The 18,610-nt window shown below is 37.7% G+C and overlaps 1 protein-coding gene across 2 annotated transcripts in view; it reads left to right on the forward strand.

Moving 5' to 3' along the window:
• app (Palmitoyltransferase app) overlaps positions 1-18,397 on the forward strand; it is a 30,112-nt gene extending 11,715 nt beyond the window's left edge. For both annotated transcript variants that reach the window (XM_045765059.2, XM_045765062.2), the window contains 6 exons: positions 1,367-1,504; positions 3,305-3,459; positions 4,041-4,158; positions 4,303-4,412; positions 4,719-4,878; positions 15,664-18,397. In XM_045765059.2, the coding sequence (XP_045621015.1) occupies positions 1,367-1,504; positions 3,305-3,459; positions 4,041-4,158; positions 4,303-4,412; positions 4,719-4,878; positions 15,664-15,962 (980 nt within the window). In that variant the 3' untranslated portion in view covers positions 15,963-18,397. The remainder of the gene's footprint in view (positions 1-1,366; positions 1,505-3,304; positions 3,460-4,040; positions 4,159-4,302; positions 4,413-4,718; positions 4,879-15,663) is intronic.
• The last annotated feature ends 213 nt before the right edge of the window (positions 18,398-18,610 follow it).

Here is an 18,610-nt window from a genome sequence, read left to right on the forward strand (position 1 = left end):
GTTCCGGTGTGTTTTTTCGTCGGCTCTTTCCTTTGGGCCTTTGCCTCTGGGGGTCGGTTCGCTGTGTTTTCTTGCTCCTTCGGTTTTAGCGTTTTGGTTGTTTGATGGCAGCAGTCTCCATCTTTTCTGGCGCGGGGTGGGGCTGCTGCATTCTGGGGGGTCCAGGGTTTGTTGGTGCTTTGTTGGTCGGGCCGGGGGTGTGTCGTTTTTGTGTTCAGTGGCGGCCCTCTGCTGTTGTTTGCGTGCCACGGCGTTTGGGTCCGGAGCGCGTTTTGCGTTGATCCGGTTCTGTTCTTCCCGGTTCGCGGGTGATGGTGTCCCGGGTGGTCAGCCGTGTTCTTGTGGCTAAGCTGCCTGTGTTCTTCCCTTATGCCTGTGGCGTTCGTGGCTTCGCTGCTCTCGCTGCCGTCTGGGCGACGTGGCCTTGCAGTCTTTCGGGCATGGATTTTTGGTGTTCGTGCAGGGGCCTTGCTGCTCGTGGTTCTCGTGTTGTTCCCGGGATTTTCGGGGCTGTGGCGCCTTGGGTTGGCGTTTGCTGCCGGTTGTCTCGCCTCCTTGGGGGGTGCGTGGTGTCCGCCTCCCGGTTTTGTCCCTTTGACCTTCCTCTGTGGGTAGTTAGCTCCGGGGAGCCGACGGGGCTCCCCCCAGAAAACCAGCGTTGAATGTAATGAAACGCCATTTTCTGGGTGAGACCCGGAGGCTCCCCGGCAACCCTCCCTCCCTCCGGTCGGCGTTTTTCGCGTGTTTTGACATCCAGCCTCAGAACTGATGGGTGGATAGCCGGCGTGGGAGGTCTGGGGCTCCCCCTTCCCCCTCCCGGGGAGGGGGGAGCTGCGCAGACAGCGGCGCGGTGACGTATGACGTCATACTAGTTTCCGTGTTTTCTGTTGAAGAGTTCTATTCACTAGTTCGGCTTAGGTAGCAATTTTCACCAGAATAGGGGTTTGTTTTGGAATGCTTACCTTTCTGGATGCTTGACCCGGTCGATGGCAGACATAGAATGCTTCCAACCACACGGGGGTTTCTATAGGCCATTGCTCCCCTTGCCTCTCTGAGGGGGCCAGGTTCTGGCTCGTGGTCCCCGGTAGGCCCTAGAACTCCATACACATGACTGATGCCAAAGTCTGACATTAGCATATCAGCCGGTAAAGCTCCGGGGAGCCTCCGGGTCTCACCCAGAAAATGGCGTTTCATTACATTCAACGCTGGTTTTTTTAGACTGATGGACTTTGGCTTAGAACTTTAATTCATTCAGATAGTGGTTGTTTTTATAAATGGGTTACAAGGATGATAATTTGTCTAATGAGTAGTTGTACTGTATGTGAAACTAAATGTATTATGCAATTCCTTTTTTTTTTTTTTACAGAAAGATTTGATCACCATTGCCCATGGGTTGGGAATTGTGTTGGCAGGAGAAACTACCGATATTTTTACCTTTTCATCATATCTTTAGCCTTTCTCTGTGTATTCATCTTCTCATGCGTTATCGCGCATCTTGTCTTATGTGAGTATTCTTACCTAATAATACTAGCGGCCAGGTACTTAATTACATTATTGTTCACATTCTTAATTTTACTTCATTTAAAAATCACACCAGTTCAGTGTACACTGATGTTTGTATGTTTATAATTTATGTACCGTACTTGTGTCATACTATAAGCTGCAGCTGGACTTAGGCTGACAGAGAGGTTCATTTTCCTCACACAGAATAGTCTTGATTATCCAAGATGGTGATTAACTGAAAATTGGTTAATCATGTTAGTTGTGAGCAATTTGGATGGCTTGAAGGGCAATTTCCACTCTTCTCAGTGAAATACTTTTAGACACCTTTCACAATGTCCTTCATGTGGTCCTCTGGTGACAGCTAACTTTCCAGAACAACTCCTAGATCTCTCAAACACTGCCCAAGCCAAATTCTTCCCTCAAAGCTTGCATTAATTTTTTATTTATTTTTTGGTTTAATATTTAAAAAATAATGTAAAGTGGTTTAGTTATAAAAAATCCAGTTTTGAATGAAATTAAATGCAATCTTTCTGAAAGCTACATGTCACCAATGGGACTCTTATGTCACTGGGATTGCTCTAGTCTACCAGTCACATCAGTTGCATAGGTTGATTTGGCCCACCAGGAACCAGAGCCAAAACCTGGCCCCTTCACATATGCAGGAAGCAAATGACATTCCACCATTGTGCTGGGAAAGCATCCAGAAAGTCAGTGAAGCTTTGCAGACAACTGTTGGGTTCACAGGACAAAACTACTAAACTACCAAATAACTATCCAAACAATAAAAAAAAAAAAATAGAAATGAATGCCTACCACTAGATCCAGCGTCGGGTCTCAGATCAGTTCATCTGCTGATGCAGCAGTGCTTTGTATCCTTGCATTGCAGTGCTTTGCATTTCATCATCTGCATCCTAGGACAATGCAGCAGTGCTCTTTTGTTACATCTTGCAACCAGTTCCAGAGCTTCTGAGCTTAGTAGTTGTGAAAGCCATTTCCATCTACAATTTAAGGCCAGATTCCCCAAAGAATTAAATGCCTGAAAAGTTAAATTATAATGCAACAGGTACAACAAGGCTAGTAGGTGAGGCATAAAGAGCTAGACCTCATTCGCCCATAGACACTGATAGCTAAGTACATACTGATAAGTAGGTACATAAAGTTGGTGGTGACTGGCCGAGCCACCACCACCGCCACCAACGCCACCACCACCGCCACCATACACTCTTTGCCTGCAAATATCAAAGAAGAATAGGGCCACTTCTACATGCACATATTTATTGTCTCGATACATGCTTACAATACAATACTTTTTACCAAAAACTTGTCAATCAATTACTGAACATTGGATAATTAAGACATGACTTTTGTTTATTATGATTTTCATATTTATGTTGTAGGGAAGCCTTCAGGTTATACATACACAAATAATGCAGTAATGGGTATTTAAAAAATGCCACAGCATAACATTATTTTTATTGTATTTGACAGATGGTCTCTAAAGTCTTAAACATCCATCTTGTATGTCTTTTACATCATCCATTCTAGTTTACCTGTAGTCATTTTGAGAATTTTCCTTCTCTGCAAGCTCTGCCTGGAGCCAGTACATTTCTAAATAATATCCTCTGATAGTTATGGCCTCATTATATAATGCATATATTTTGTTCATGTCCCAGTGACCTCTTGTATTTGTATTGTCTCATTTAATGAGCTGTACATTAGGCTTATTTTGGACTTTCCAGTTATTTTTTACTTTCATCTCTAAATAAAGTGGCCAAATATTATCATTATTCTTACTCTTCAGTTATGAAAGAGAGTGCAACTTTCTTGGATGCTGTACAGAATAACCCTGCATCAGTCATAGAAGGTGTCATATGCTTCTTCTCTGTATGGTCAATCCTAGGGTTGGCAGGATTCCACACCTACCTCACAACATCAAATCAAACTACAAATGAGGATGTGAGTATCAAGTTCTATATATTACCCATATAAGAAGTGGTAATTGGCCTGTAGTGCAGCAGTTCTCAAACTGTTTATATTAGTGAGACACTAAATATAGAATAGATTTTAGTAACACTAATTCATCCTGTATTGAAACCAATACGGGACCAGTGATTTGGCACTTATATGTTTTCCAGATGTTTTGACGTTATAAATGGTTTTCTAATGAGGTGCATTTAAGTACATAATATGACAGTGTTGTATGTTTATCTTGTTCTGAAGTGCTGGAAGTTGCTTATAAATTATATGTTACTCATTAAAGACGGCACCAAATAACTTGCTAGTACAAGCACTTGGTTTTGTGGTAAGATAGGTGTGGAAAATAACCTTATTTTAGGATATCTGTGAAATACTGAATATTTCTGTTTTTCCAGGTAACCATTAGTTGGATATGCACAGTATTTTCCAATTTTCCATGAACATGTTTTGCAAACAAATCGAGGGTTTTTTTCTGTAGTATCAGAATTTTCAATACGAAGAAATTATGAAACTAAATAAGAAATTATGTATACAGTACAAGATTTTTTTGTTTTTAATAGATTAAGGGCTCCTTCACTGCTCGACGAGGACAGGCAAATTTTAATCCATATGGATATGGTAACTTCTGCCTGAATTGCCTAGCCGTATTGTGTGGCCCTGTTCAACCCAGCCTTATAGGTAAGAATTTCTTAGAATTGTGTTATATGAAATTCGCAGTAAAAAAAAAGTTTACAGGATGTGTAATTAGAGAACTCATTCTGAAATATTGTTTATTTTTAGAGAGCTTCAGTTAGTTACTGATTTGGACTCTTGGTGTTACAGATCGTCGAGGTGTTGTAACGCTAGACTACTTGACGAGCACACAAGGTAAAGTACCTGACAGTCAGGTACCTTCCAGAAGTTATGGCACAGTGTACACAGCCCAGCCAACGGTGAGATTTAATTTACTAAGTATGTGTAATCCTGTATTTAGGTTAGGTTTTTTGGTGTAACTGGTATTAGATACTGGAGGCATCATAAATAGAGGTTATTTTGTATGGCCTCAATCTCAAGTGAGGAAGGAACTAATAATGCTTATGAGGTAAATTGTCACTCCAGTTTAAAGCATGATATCCTATGGAGAAGCTTTCATATTATCAGTACTTGTTCCAACTCTCTCTTTTTATATTAATTCATTTACATTATCTTTATTATTGGACATGTTTTTCATTCTGGTCTCATTCTCTTCATATTTTCAGAATGGCATGGTGCCTCAACGGGCTGGCTCGGATAAGCCAGTGGGGGCACAGGCTAACATTGGGGGCGTGGTGGGGGGCAGTGGTACTAGTGTTGGTCCTGCGGAGGCTGGTGTGGCAGGCTCGTTGAAAAAGAAGTCCACATCAACGCAGTCAATAAATGGTATGTTCTTTTTTTTTTAATTTGTGCCAAGAGTTATTATGATTGCAGTGCTCAGACAAGGTCTGCTGATGCCTAGTGTCTTGTGTGAAGTATCAGATTATTATTAGTGTGTGCTCAAAATATATATAATTCATAGTAATTTGAGGAAGGATTTTAATTGTATAGAGGTATTTCAGATTGTGAATTTCCTTTATCCCTGTTAATTTTAAACTACTGTACTTTGTGTTAAGTATATAACATTTTCAGTGAACTCATAATGTTTGTATTGATATGGAGTCGTGTTAAGTCTGATTCACATATACCATGAACTCGTTGATATTTTATATTAATAGCATAAAACTAGTCAGCTGTGAAAGAATTCATCTAGTGAAGTATTGCAAAGAATTATTTTGACAAGTTTTGTGATATGACAAATAAAGTTAATGTATCATATAACAATCGAGGAATATTTAACATACCTGCTAGTTGTCTTTTAAGTCTTGCAAAAATAAAGAATTAAATGCTACTCAATCACAGTCCAGTACCAGTATGTTATCACTTTACTGCTTCCCTGAAAAAGGGTTTTGTAGGAAATTGAGTATTTGTCATGGATCATCTATAATAGCACTACATCAAGGAGGTAATTATTGTGTGGGGTCAACCAAATGACATTATGAGGTGGGAAACAGAGCAGTTGGTGTGGACCTACAGAAGAGAGGACTACATGAGGGTTAAGGCTCAACTGCAGCATGTTCAATGCGAGACAGAACTGGAAGGAAAATCAGCAAATCGGATGATGGATCTCTTTAATACAGAAATGCAAAGAACCAATGGAACAGTTCATGCCTCTCAGGATGGAAATGGACAAAAGGAGAAAAGGAGAACAGCAAACCAATGGTTCAGCAGACAATGTAAGGAGGAAAATGAGAAGATAAAAAGATAATGGAAAAGTATAGGCACATGGGCACAGAGGAAAATAGGAGGCACTTAAGGGTCAGAAATAAGTAAAAAAAAATCAGGTGGGCAGCAGAGCAGCAGTTTGAAAATGACATTGTAGCAAAACCAAAGAACTAATCTCTGCTGTTGCACAGTATTATACAGAACAAAACAACAGTTCAAGACCTTGTGATCAGACTAGATGGACAGGAAGGAACACTCTTGGTAAATAACAAAGTGTTCAAAGAACTGTTGAGTTTCAGAAGGTCTACAAACTGGAACCATATTGGTGGCCAAGAAGAGATGACAACAGATGACCAAAAACAACACTAAACAGAATTGAAGTTAATGTAGAAGAGGTAAAAAGACACCTAGTGGAACTGATGGGAACTGACGGAAACTGCAGGGATCTTGTGTTACCCATGAACGACAGCATTCAACATTTCATTAGAGATAGTAGAGCAACTGGAAATCTGGGAAAAGGCAAATGTAGTTGCAATATTGAAGAAAGGGGGAGCAAACATGAAGCATTAGATTATAGACCAGTGTCACTAACATGCATTCCATGCAAAATACTGGAAAAAGTCATCGGAAAATGATTGTGGAACATTTGCGTAAAGTAATGAAAATGGGCAAAAGAAATAGGAAACCTGTATTTAACAACACCATAAGGGGAAGGCAAGTACAAGAAACAATAAGTTTCTATACTTATACTTCTTATACTAAGTTTCTTATACTATACAATACTCTGGGAGTAGATATAATCCTAACATGAACACATGTCAATGACTACATTGAAGTGAAATCTAGCCTCCTAGCCAGTTATAATGTACTTTGTTCCCTAATTACATCTTTCTATATTAAAGTGGTTTCAATAACTTCTTTATGCAGTGCATTCCACTTTCTGACCACCCGTGTAGTGTATGAAAATTTCCTTATAGCTCAATGACTTGATTGAGTATCTAGGATCCACTGGTGTTCTTTTGTTCCACCTCTCTATTTAAATAAGCTGCCTTTGTTCATGTTGTCTAGTCCCCCTTCCTTTGTGTTTGGCATCCACCCATTGCTAACCTAAACTTTATTGTACTGAGAACTACCTGACAAACTAGTCATGCAAGTCACCTGTGAGAGAGACTTTCCCATCTCTCCATGATGCGGAGAGCAGATGGAGATCAGAAGACAACCTAGTATTGAGCCACATTGTCCCAAAGCATTGAAAGATAAAACAATACTTGACCCTTCATCAAAAAATGGTTTGGTAAATGCAGACCAGACAAAACTGACCAGCTAATAAGCATATCAACCAACTGCTCCCTCTACTTCTTAAGTGAGGTGATGGCCCAGCCCATACAGGATCTAGGTCAGGAGACTACTAGCCCACTCTTTTCCCTGATGCCTAGATTGTCACATCTTGATATCATGCAGAGGCTAGGACCTAGATTCACCAAGTGTCATGAGTTTTTCTTCTTAAATGGCTGTGTCATGTAGGTTCTTAAGGAATCTGTAAGTAGAATCCTATGCAAGATTCAACAAGGTGTTGTGTGCAGTTACAAATTTTGTACTGGTTTGCCTACATTTCAATAGATGTCACTAGTGTTTCTCATTTGACTAGTCAAAGAGAGAGTAACATCATTTATCATATTGCTTAGCCATTCATCAGATGGAGATTTGACCAATCACATTCATCTGCCTGAAGGATGCTAGTATTATGGTAACTTCAAAATGTCCAGACACCAATGATGCATAGCTATATCTTTGCTCACATATAAGCTATATTCCTTGAAATATGGTCTCAATAATGTTAAATATCTCTGTCTTTGAGATATCATATAAAATGCTAAGCATTACCAATATATCTATATGTAACCGATATGTTCACCGATATGTGAAATTGCTGCTCCTATTGATTGGGCATCACCTCCCATGTATTTTTGTCTGTTTTTGTTATAAAATTAGTATATTCCTGAGTAAGACTGTTATTTCACATTCTGCATTCAGTACCAACATTTTATTAAGGAAATGTGATGTTTCTTCTTTATTTAAATAATTTTGCGAGGCATTTTGGGTGGGCTTCAAAGCTTTAGGGAACTTGGGGTAATTCTCCAGACAACAGAACCCTTATTAAGATATGCACGCCTTAACTCTCCTATAAATTATATTCCCTGTAATGGATTCATAATAACTCTTATATCTGTCTTCTCGATGACACATAAAATTTTAAGCATTATTAGTGAATCTGATAATTACAGAATACATTAGATGGTGTGTAGGATTCGGTGCTCAGAGGCCTTATAAACGGGTAATATTTATAAATATGGTATATATATATATTTTTTTTTTTTTTTTGCTTAAATTTTAGATATTCTAGTAGTAAATGATTTAAAACACAGCTTGTGTATTTCAGTTTTTCTTGAGACAAAAAAAAACAGTTTTTAGTGTATCTAAGACATTAAAATTAAATTACAAATATTACAAATTTAATGATTATAAGTAGAGCCAAGTTTTAAAATGTCTTTAATGGCTCATACAATATAAAACTTACGGACACACTTATTAACCACCGTTATCTTACCTTGGTATGGTATCGGGGCTTAGTGTTTCCCCACGGCCCAGGCCTAGACCAGGCCCCCTACCTACCTACTCCTACCGTAACATACTCTAATGTACATGTATATTGTGTTGTATAAATAACAATTTTTATTATTATTATATTTAAAAGCATCATCCTTATTAATTTAGTAATTCAGGTCTCCAAATATTTATAACATTATCAAAGTCTGAATACTGTTGGTAAATGTAGAATCTACAAAACATTACTGTACTTAAAGTATGGCAATTAATGTAATGTAGTTTAAATAAATGACTAAACGTATTAAAGCACATTCTATCTGCACAGTAATGCAATATATTGGCCTAGGTAAGGCTAGGTAAGGATTTATTCTTTATTATTTAGTATTTTATATTTTTACACATGTTTTATGGGTGAGTGATTTCAAAGCATATACAGTATTCAAAATGTGGCAGATATTAACAAAATTTGGCTAAATTTTTTTCTAATTAGAATTTACTAGCTAATCTTCAATACTGTATTTAATTTGCCATAAACTATTTAAGCATGTAGGTCTATAATTTAAAAAACAATTGACGAGTTTAATTATGGGTGAGCTATAACTAGGAGAAACAAAATTTGGTTACAAAGATAAGTTACACGGGTATGTACTATTGAACAAAATTTTGAAATGGGTGAGTGAATTTCAGTTATTGAGGGTTTTACACTTGATCAACAGGGATCAATGATGATAACTCGTATTGATCCTCGGGTTGATGGCAGTAAGTTTGGCTCCCACTTATGGTACATTCTTGTGTTTTACAAACTGCTCGAGTTATACTGTATTAGTTATATTTATGTATCATTGCAAATTTAAAACTTTAACCTTTATCATGTGCTGAATTGGTTACTGGAACTTGGAGGCATCATTAAATGTTATTGTTAAAATGAGGGTTTTGCTAAGTAAATAGATAAATGAGGATTTTTGAAGGTTTCTGGCACTTAACCCTACTTTTCCCATTTACTGTACCTTTAAGCTCAATTTACACAGACTTGAATTTGCACAACTTTCACAGAACTATAAATCCTTTGTAATCACATGTTGTTTGTGTGTAGACTCGGATACCTCCAAGGACTCACTTGGAAGGTTTCATTATTGCTCGTTCACCTGCCTGTCCCACCAACTACCAAGCAGTAATACCAATGCCTGCCCACAGTTCTCAGACATAAAGGCTGGCAATCTTTCTGACAAAATCTGCTCATGGGAGAAAATGGGCGAGCTTAGTGAGAATTTAAGAGGGCTTTGAGTCTTTATGGTTTTGTCTCTGGACATTTGAATAATTCTCCTTGGTGTGTTGCCAAAAATGTCATCATTCCTGACATGAATCTTGTCTGTGACACAATAGATTCTTACCTTAAGGAGCAACCAGATGTGATAGCTCAGAAATGAAAAAATATTCATTTTCTAAGGTAAAGCCCACTTGGTTGCTTCCTTCGGGCAATGTCCTTGGACATACCTCAGAAACAGCCAAGTTAGTACACCCTCATCATCCACACATTGAAGGTCTTTACATTACACCTGTGTTAGGCCATAAGTGAGGGAAAGAAGACACTGGAGAACTTAGTCCAACCCAGAATACTTCTACAAGCAATACATGGTTTCAAATAGACTGCCAAGTATTGCTCTGCTAATTGTTAGTTAGCTGCCTGGTCATTACCCTAATACACCACATCTTCAGTTCCATATAACAGACAGTGGTGCTGGGGGAAACTCCACACCTTGATTTTATCTGGACTTGACCCAAAGAGCCAAAGGTAAGCTGGGGCAAACAGGAGGGCATGTGAGTGACCAAGTGACTTGATCAGAAAGGAGCTTTTCATCTACAGTACACCCAGAGCATATTTCTGAGTTAAAGGTCATTCATTCACTCCTCTATGTAAAAGAGGAGAATAAATAGGTTAAATCCATGTACTACATATAGCAACTAGAATGGGCTACAGGTGAAGGAGAACCATATCCATGGAGCGTTTGATGTCCAGATCACAAACTTAACCTTATGTGGAGAATTTGTCCTCCATTTCTCAATGAGAAGCAGGAAAAAAAATAATAGGATGATTGATACTTGGGGAAACCTCCATCACGTTAAAATTCCTTGAAGCGGGAATCAGAGTACCACTGACACCATTATTCTGCCAATAATCTAGACATTTTTACTCTTATGGTTGCTTTCATAAGCATGAGTAGGTTTTTCCTGATTATTCTCTTTTAATTTTTGTTATATAGTGTTTGGGTGTAGGAATTCTTGCCTAAGTCTACTAAAACTTAGTAGCCTTCAGCTCAGAAGTAAGACTGTGAGTATAGCATAAAAGCTTCTTTTTGATCATGACTCTGTCATTCCCATGTTCTTTAATTTATACTATTAAACTCTTTGCTGTTTGGGTTGAGTTGAGATGAAATGAAGGTGTATAGTACCATGGTGGCTTTTCAATGTACTGGTGCTATATTAAAAAATGTAACTAAAAAAAAAAAAGATGAACCTCTGATCATTTCATAATTGCTACCTGGTTGATACCTGGTTGATGGGGTTCTGGGAGTTCTTCTACTTCCCAAGCCCGGCCCGAGGCCAGGCTTGACTTGTGAGAGTTTGGTCCACCAGGCTGTTGCTTGGAGCGGCACGCAGGGCCACATACCCACCACAGCCCGGTTGGTCCGGCACTCCTTGAGGACATTCAGTGACCTAACATCTTCATTGGCATTTTAAGACTCCTTCACAGCTGTCAACATAGTTTAACATTTGTGATAGTCCTGGGTAATGTACTAATGTTCTCAAGGCTGCCACAGTATATGTGTGTGTGTGTTCTTTATACTCCCTATATTGGATTGTCAAATATCAAACTGATTTTACGTTAATTTGGCAGTATCCTAGTAGTATCACTGCAGTCACTAGCAAAGAAAAAATTCATCTTAACTGTTATAGTATGATGATTAATACAATATGATGAATTATCAAATGAGAAAAATCTAGGTTTGAGGCAGTAGTCTATTGTCAGTAGTGGTTGTGCTGCTACAGCTGAAGCCTCTTGTCGAAACACATCAGTTACTGTTAACTATTTTCATTCACATGCATTATTACTACTAACACATGTCAATAAGTGTGATGTTGCTGGGTTTTGGTGCAGTTTTGTATAAATATTTTATAATGGCTAAAACTCCATGTTTTGTTTTTGTTTTGTTAACTTTTGATTTACTTGTTGCTCAAGCTCCTTGTACTGATATTCCTTCCTTCAAACTAGGAAATAGAAATGTTATATAGTATTGGAATAATTTTTTGTTAGGTCAGTTGCTAAAATAAATAATCCAAGTCCTGTATCAAATATTTATTTCGCTGAACTTCCATGGTTACCTTAATCAAATTTCATATCGATAAAACTTGACATTTGCTTCTCAAAATATTCTACATTATAAAGTCAAATATTATTGCTTTTAAATTACACTTTACATAATTTGAGAATCAAAAGTTGATATCCACTTCCTAAGGGGAAATATAAGAGTTGTAGATTGCTCATAGCCAAAGCTTTCATTCAGTAATGGCATAACATAGATAATAAAATAAGGAATGGAACCTTTGTTTCAAGGATAAGTTGTCATACACTTAAGTTGATAGTTTTCATTTACTTTGGTGTTAATATTTCCGGGCGCTTGTATCCATAAGGTTACGGAGTGAACTTTCGGGTAGCACCGGCCTATGAGCACCGTGCCTCATGGTATTCTGAGTCGGGCACCTACTACTACCTCATCTGAGTGTTGGAGTGATAGGCAACACCCTCCACCAAGATCTAGGGGGTAAAGCAAAGATGATGTATTCTGTGCAACACTTAATGTTTAATTCCACACACCTGCTACACCTTAGCTTATTCTCTACCTTCACCTCAACAATGCATTTATTGCATGGCCAATAGGCTTTATTTCTTTGTCTTGTATCATTTAAATTAAGAAGTAATGAAAAAATACATGGATTATTCTGTGTGCAGTGACATGGCAATAACTTCTATGGTCAGTAAAGTGATCAGCTGCTAAATGATAGAGCTGTGATGCAGCCACTTGACCAATTTAAAGCACAGTACTGTAGTTGAATTTGTGGTGTAGTGAAGCTTAACCTGATTAGCTAAGTGGAACAGTTTTGTCTTCTAAATAATAAACATGTTATGGAACAAATGTGCATGTTATATATTTAAGCTTTTAGCTGTCTTAAAGTAATGTAAAATTAATTTTGATATGTATTGAATTTACTGTTTGGTTAGTAAGTTTTAAGTTATTGAATATGTTGTGATTTTTGAGGGAGATTCCAGCTGCATTTAATGTAATGAACATGATAAAAACAAGGAACATGATACATTCTGTATCTTAATTTGATGGTGGGGATTTTGTGGTCTACTTATGTAATTTATCCTTGATTTTACTTGAGAAATATCTATACAGTAATAAAACTAGAAATGCACACTTTGAAGATGTAAATATTCATGTGTGTAACCTATTTCTGTATCTCTGAAATCTTGTTCTCAACAGGAACATTATTTATGTTCTTTTCATCCATCTCTTTGGTACTTTTTGGTAAGAATGAGACTGCGGGCTTCTGGAGAAGTCTGTGGAGTTATTGATGCTTGGTTGGTGAGGCCGGGGGTGCATCATGTTTTGTGTGCGGTTGTGACATTTTGCCATTACCTGCGTGCCCCGGGTTCTGTGTCCGGGGATGCATTGTGGGTTGATCCGGTATCCCTCTTAACCTGTTCGAGGGGCTTGGGTCTCAAGGGTCATCCACAGGATTATTAAGTCTAGCCAGTCTGCGGTTTACCCTCGCACCCATGATGTTCGGAAGTTCGTGGCTCTTGCTGCTGTGTTTGGGAACATGTCTTGGTCTGACATTTCGGCGCGGGGGTTTTGGAGATTGAACAGGGTCCTGGCTGCCCATTATCTCGTTATTGTGCCAGGCCTCTCAGCGGTCTTGTTTCTTTGGGTCGGTGGTTGCAGCCAGTTGTCTCGTCCTCGTCATGAGTCATGCAGTGCAGCCACCTCCTGGGTAAGTCCCTATTTTACTGCTCTTTGGGTAGCTAGCTCCAGGGAGCTGATGGGGCTCCCCACAGAAAACCAGCATTGAATGTAATGAAATGCCATTTTCTGGACTAGTTTTGGAGGCTCCCTGGCACCCTCCCATCCTCTGGTCAGCATTTTTTGTTTCCATTGTAAGTCTCTGAACTGGAGGTCTGGCATCTGGCTCGGTGGGGCTGGCACAAACGAGTGCCACACGGATGACATTTTGCTTATTAACTTTTTTTTTTCCTTGTGGGGAGTTCCTATGCTCTGTTCGATCTCAGGTTGCAATTTTTTTACCAGGAGGGTTCTGTTTTTGGGGTGCCTACCTTTCTGGGTGCCCAACCCCAGTTGATGGCAGACATGAATATACTCTCAAAGAATGGAGTTTTCATAGCCATTGCTCCCCTCGCCTCTCTGAAGGAACCAGGTTCTGGCTCGTGGTTCCCGGTAGGCATACGGATGCCACATGACTGAAGCCTCAGACTAAAACAGTACAGCTAATATCAGTCTGATAGCTCCAGGGAGCCTCCGGGGCTCACCCAGAAAATGGCGTTTCATTACATTCAATTCAGTTTTTTGTTTTATGTTTTTAATTTTAGAAATACTCTACTGTAATCCATTTCTGTTATCAACTGCTTACTGCCTCCGTGTCTCAACTTCATGAAGGATCACACATTTGATTTGAATAGTAATTCATAACTGAACTTCATGTTATTGTATATATATATAAATGTTGCTTTTTGTTTGCCGAAGTGAGAGGGAAGTAATGTGACATCTGACAAACATAATCCAGTGACACTAATTTTGTTTAGTAACACAATATCCAGAAGATAAAATATAATTTGTGCTTTCTTAGTGTATTTTTTCTATGGTATATCTGTCCTTGACTTCATTTCGGAATGATGATATTTGAATGTTTGTGTATTAAATGTTATTTGGGGTTGTGTATATTTGCCACAAACCACTACAATATGCTGGTGGTCTGAGTGTTTATATAGGATCACCTTTTTCTACCATATAGTAGGTACAGTATTGTTTTGTAATATGTTGTTTCAATTGATTTATTTTGCATTGTACAGTCTAATTTATTCACATTGTAATATGATTAATGCTTGACAGGTCATTGAAATAGTGCCATTTTTTTATTTTATCATTCGGTTAAAAATTAATTGTTTATTTAGTTTGATTGTAAAGTATATTGGTGAATGTTTTTATGTGTAAATTATGTTATTGACGATTATGTATTTTTAATTATTATTTGCAAATCTCCACAAAGACAAACCCAAAACATGTATCTGATTAGTAGTAGTAGTGTAGAAAGTAATTTAAATGTGCAATAGACTGTAGTATTGATAAATGTGATCTCTGTTACGTAACTCTACACTGATATTTTATAAGATGTGAGATTTACGTATATGAGGTTGTAAGTGATGTTGTCCCAGGAGCAGCGTATTATTCATTGTGATGTAGGGGTGAAGCTCTAACCTGTGTCCGTCTCTCTCTTCTCTCCCTTCACGCTGCCTCCCTCCTCTCCACTGGCTGTGACATTTCCTCCACTAGGCCTAAATGTCAACAACAACATCATCAGCAACAATATCAACAACAACAACAACTTTAGCCATGTGCATAGAGGAAATCCCTGTGGCAAAGTCCATAAAATGACTGGGAGAAAATTGAGAAAAAATATGGAGGACCTTGATGATCAACATATTCCCATAATTTTACACAATCAGTCCTCTCGAAGTTCACTTGTGGACTAAATTGAAAAATCACTAAACTTATTATAAACTTAAAAATTTAATACTTTTAGCATGTCATGGATATTAAAGGTGGGTTAAGACTATTGCAGCATGGTCATTAGATATCACGCTGTAGTATAGAGCACTACTGTCTTAATACATTGCACTTGGTTTCTCTCTTGGAGGAATCAACTCTAAACATGGGATTGCTGGGTTGACCATTAGGCTCATTCTCTAAATTTATTTAATATGATTTTGATGTTAATATGGAATGGTGGTGCCGATGCACTTAAAATGCTTAACTTTAAATTCCTGCATTATTAAATATTGTGTTTGCCTATTTTCATTTGTGTAGAATGTTTTGTAAGTTTTGTGTACTTTTATTTTCCTTGCCACATTTTTATTACATTTTGCAATGCTCATAACTATAATAATTTTTGTCACCGTATTATTGTTAATTCACAAGTATAATGGTATGATGTAAATTGCAGGAAAAGAGGGAGTGAATAGCAGTTGTGCAGGTACTACATCTGTTGTCAGTCCTCTTCATGCTACTGTGGGGTCAGGTTTACCTCCTGCAGCAGTTCATCAGCCACAGGCCAGCCCGGGAGAAAATGTCACTATGGCAAACAGTACAAGTGTAGGGGGCACAACAGGAGTGTCCACTAGCCAGTTGTATCTTCTAGACAGCTCCTATGATCTCGACTTGGATTCTATAGATGGCTCGGTGTCGCAGCCCTCGCACTCTGAGTCGTCACAGTTAGGACTAATTCATAGTAATGCTGTATAGCCCTGTTTTAATGTAATTGTTAAAGAATATCTTTCCAAGTGTGATGCATGGGGTTGTGTATGGCATGTACTCCAATATTTGTGCCAGCAAGAATTACGTTTGAACAAAATGTGCATTTTTCTCAGTCTCGGTGATACAGTGAAGGTAGTTGCTGGACATATAGACCAGTTTGTTACCAGTGTAACTGAGAAGATACTTGCTTTTTCATGTATATTAATTCTCTTGTGATTGAAATAACTTGCATCACAGATAAAACTGCAGTACTGAAATGAAAGCTATAGAAACAAAAAGGAGAGTGATCCAGTGTAGAGAAAAACTTGGCATCAATGAGTAATACAAGACTGATCTGCTAAGACTTGAGTTAAATATATGTTGCACAATCAAATCCTTACTTTAAGGTTTGTGTTGTGTCATGATTTAAATACACGTGTGTGTACATGTTAGTTTGTGTGTGTGTGTGTGTGTGTGTGGTGCGTGCGTGTGCATGAGTGCGTGCGTGCACACATGTGCATGCAGCACTATCAGAAAAAGAAAGACTTATTTTCTTCGGAATCCTCTATTTAGCTACATCAGTTTGTAGAGTCTTAAATTTCTGCGTATATATATTTGTGTGACGTGTATATGCATACATGAATACTTATCATATGACATATGTTATTTTCTTTTAATTTCCATTAAAACGGCATGACAACATTGCATATATAGCTTGTGGATTTCTTCATTGATAAATATTTAGTCATGTTAAATTTTTATATTTATGTATGTAATATATGATGAAATCAAGGTACTTTATCTTGAGTTGAAGCGACCAAAGTTTTGTGTGTGGAGCGCCTAGTGCTGTAGGATATAGAAAGCTTAGGTAATGAACCCTTTTTTAAATATTTTTAGGAGTGTGTGATAAAATGTTATGCTCTTGTGACATTAGCAAGTTGAGAAAGATAGCTGCTGCTAGCAAGCTGAGAGGCTCATCAAACTGGTTGATGTAATTCTTTTTCCCATATTGTATGTAGGGAAAGTTTTCTACAAATTTGAGAGCACGTCGTTATCATGCTTCAAGGTCACATAGGGAAGGTGTCTATATTATTGTTGTCTAGAATGTTTTCTTGTACTCTTTATCACCAGGTCAAACTTTTTATGCATGTGATTTCCAGGCTGATTAATAGTATTCTGATTGTAAATGACTATGGTACGTCTTTTATATGTTGGGCCATGTAATGTTCGTGTAGTTAATGAGGAATTATAATGTGGTAGATCTTTTAACTGCCATTGTGATTTATGTTGAAAGTTCTGGTAAAGTGGTGTTTGGTGAGCAAAATTTGACATAAATATCCTAATTGTTCTCCTGACTTAGTACTAGGTGATCCCCCATGAAATAAGTCAGAATACCTGTTACTGTATTGAAAAGTATTCAATGTAGTGATGGCTTATAAAAATCTCCTAAGCATAAAAATATAGTATTGGATTTATCATGTGAGGAATTGAGCTATTTGAATAATTTTGTAAAAGATAATATTTTTATTGAATCGGTATATCTTGACTATAATGCACTTCATAGGAGTATTTACCTTTGAACTAATGTAAGTTTAAAATAAAACAAAAATCAGTTGATATTTTGTATGAGTTAGCCAATGCTGAACTTGGATTGTGGTCTAAGATGTCTTAGATGCAAGCTACCACATTTCTATGAAGAGAGATAATGCTTAGAACCCAAGAATCAATCAATTTTATCAAAATTTGTGAAAGGACTGTCATACCCTTGATTCATATTTCACATACAGTCCTTTCTCTTTGAGGACCAATTGTGTCCTAAACCATTGTGGAGGAAGGGAAGTAGTACATGGATCTGGTACTTCATAAACCCAGGGTCTGATCCTGCATGACACTTACGAACCCATTTATTGTGTCGTGCCATTGTGAGTTTCAATTTGATGTAAGTATTGTATTGGCACCCTAAAATGATATCTAGAAATCTTTTACTGTTCTGCACCACAGATGGTGCTCAGTAGTCTTCCAGGTTTGGTGGCCTCTTTTGTTAATTACTTAATACGAGTCCATGAAAATTGGGCAGAAAGTAATATGAAAATTAGAGCTTAATATTTCCTTCATTAGAACATTTTTAGAAGCCATTGACCAGAAGGCTAGACATCACTAGAAAAAAAGTACAAAATAATATCAAAACAAAATTAGCAAAGTATCACTAATTTTACTAGAATGGTGAACGTCTTCATAAGGTGTAAAAATATAATAATAACTTTACCTTGAAGCAACAAGCTTTGGTGATAATTTGTAGTTCTGGACATATGATCCCAACATAGTGGCATTAAGAGATCTACTGTACATAAAACATTATTGCCTTAAATATTGCAAAACTATGCCATCATTTTAGAATTTGTGAATTGCAATAAAACAAATGGTGTAATAATGTGTCCAATTTACATTTGTTTCACTTTCCCTCCCACTTTCTTATGTATGAATATGGCCCTACAGAAATATATCTACATCTCACAAAAAAGTTTGGCTTAATGATCTTGAAAAACTTATTTAAATATCTACATTAGTTATCACAGTACTTACATATTGGTGGTATATAATTTTATTGCTGCAGATGGATGCAAGTCTACATACTGTCTTTGCAGCACTTTGAGTAA

Source organism: Procambarus clarkii, chromosome 69 (genome assembly GCF_040958095.1).
Source record: "Procambarus clarkii isolate CNS0578487 chromosome 69, FALCON_Pclarkii_2.0, whole genome shotgun sequence".
Lineage (NCBI taxonomy): Eukaryota > Metazoa > Arthropoda > Malacostraca > Decapoda > Cambaridae > Procambarus > Procambarus clarkii.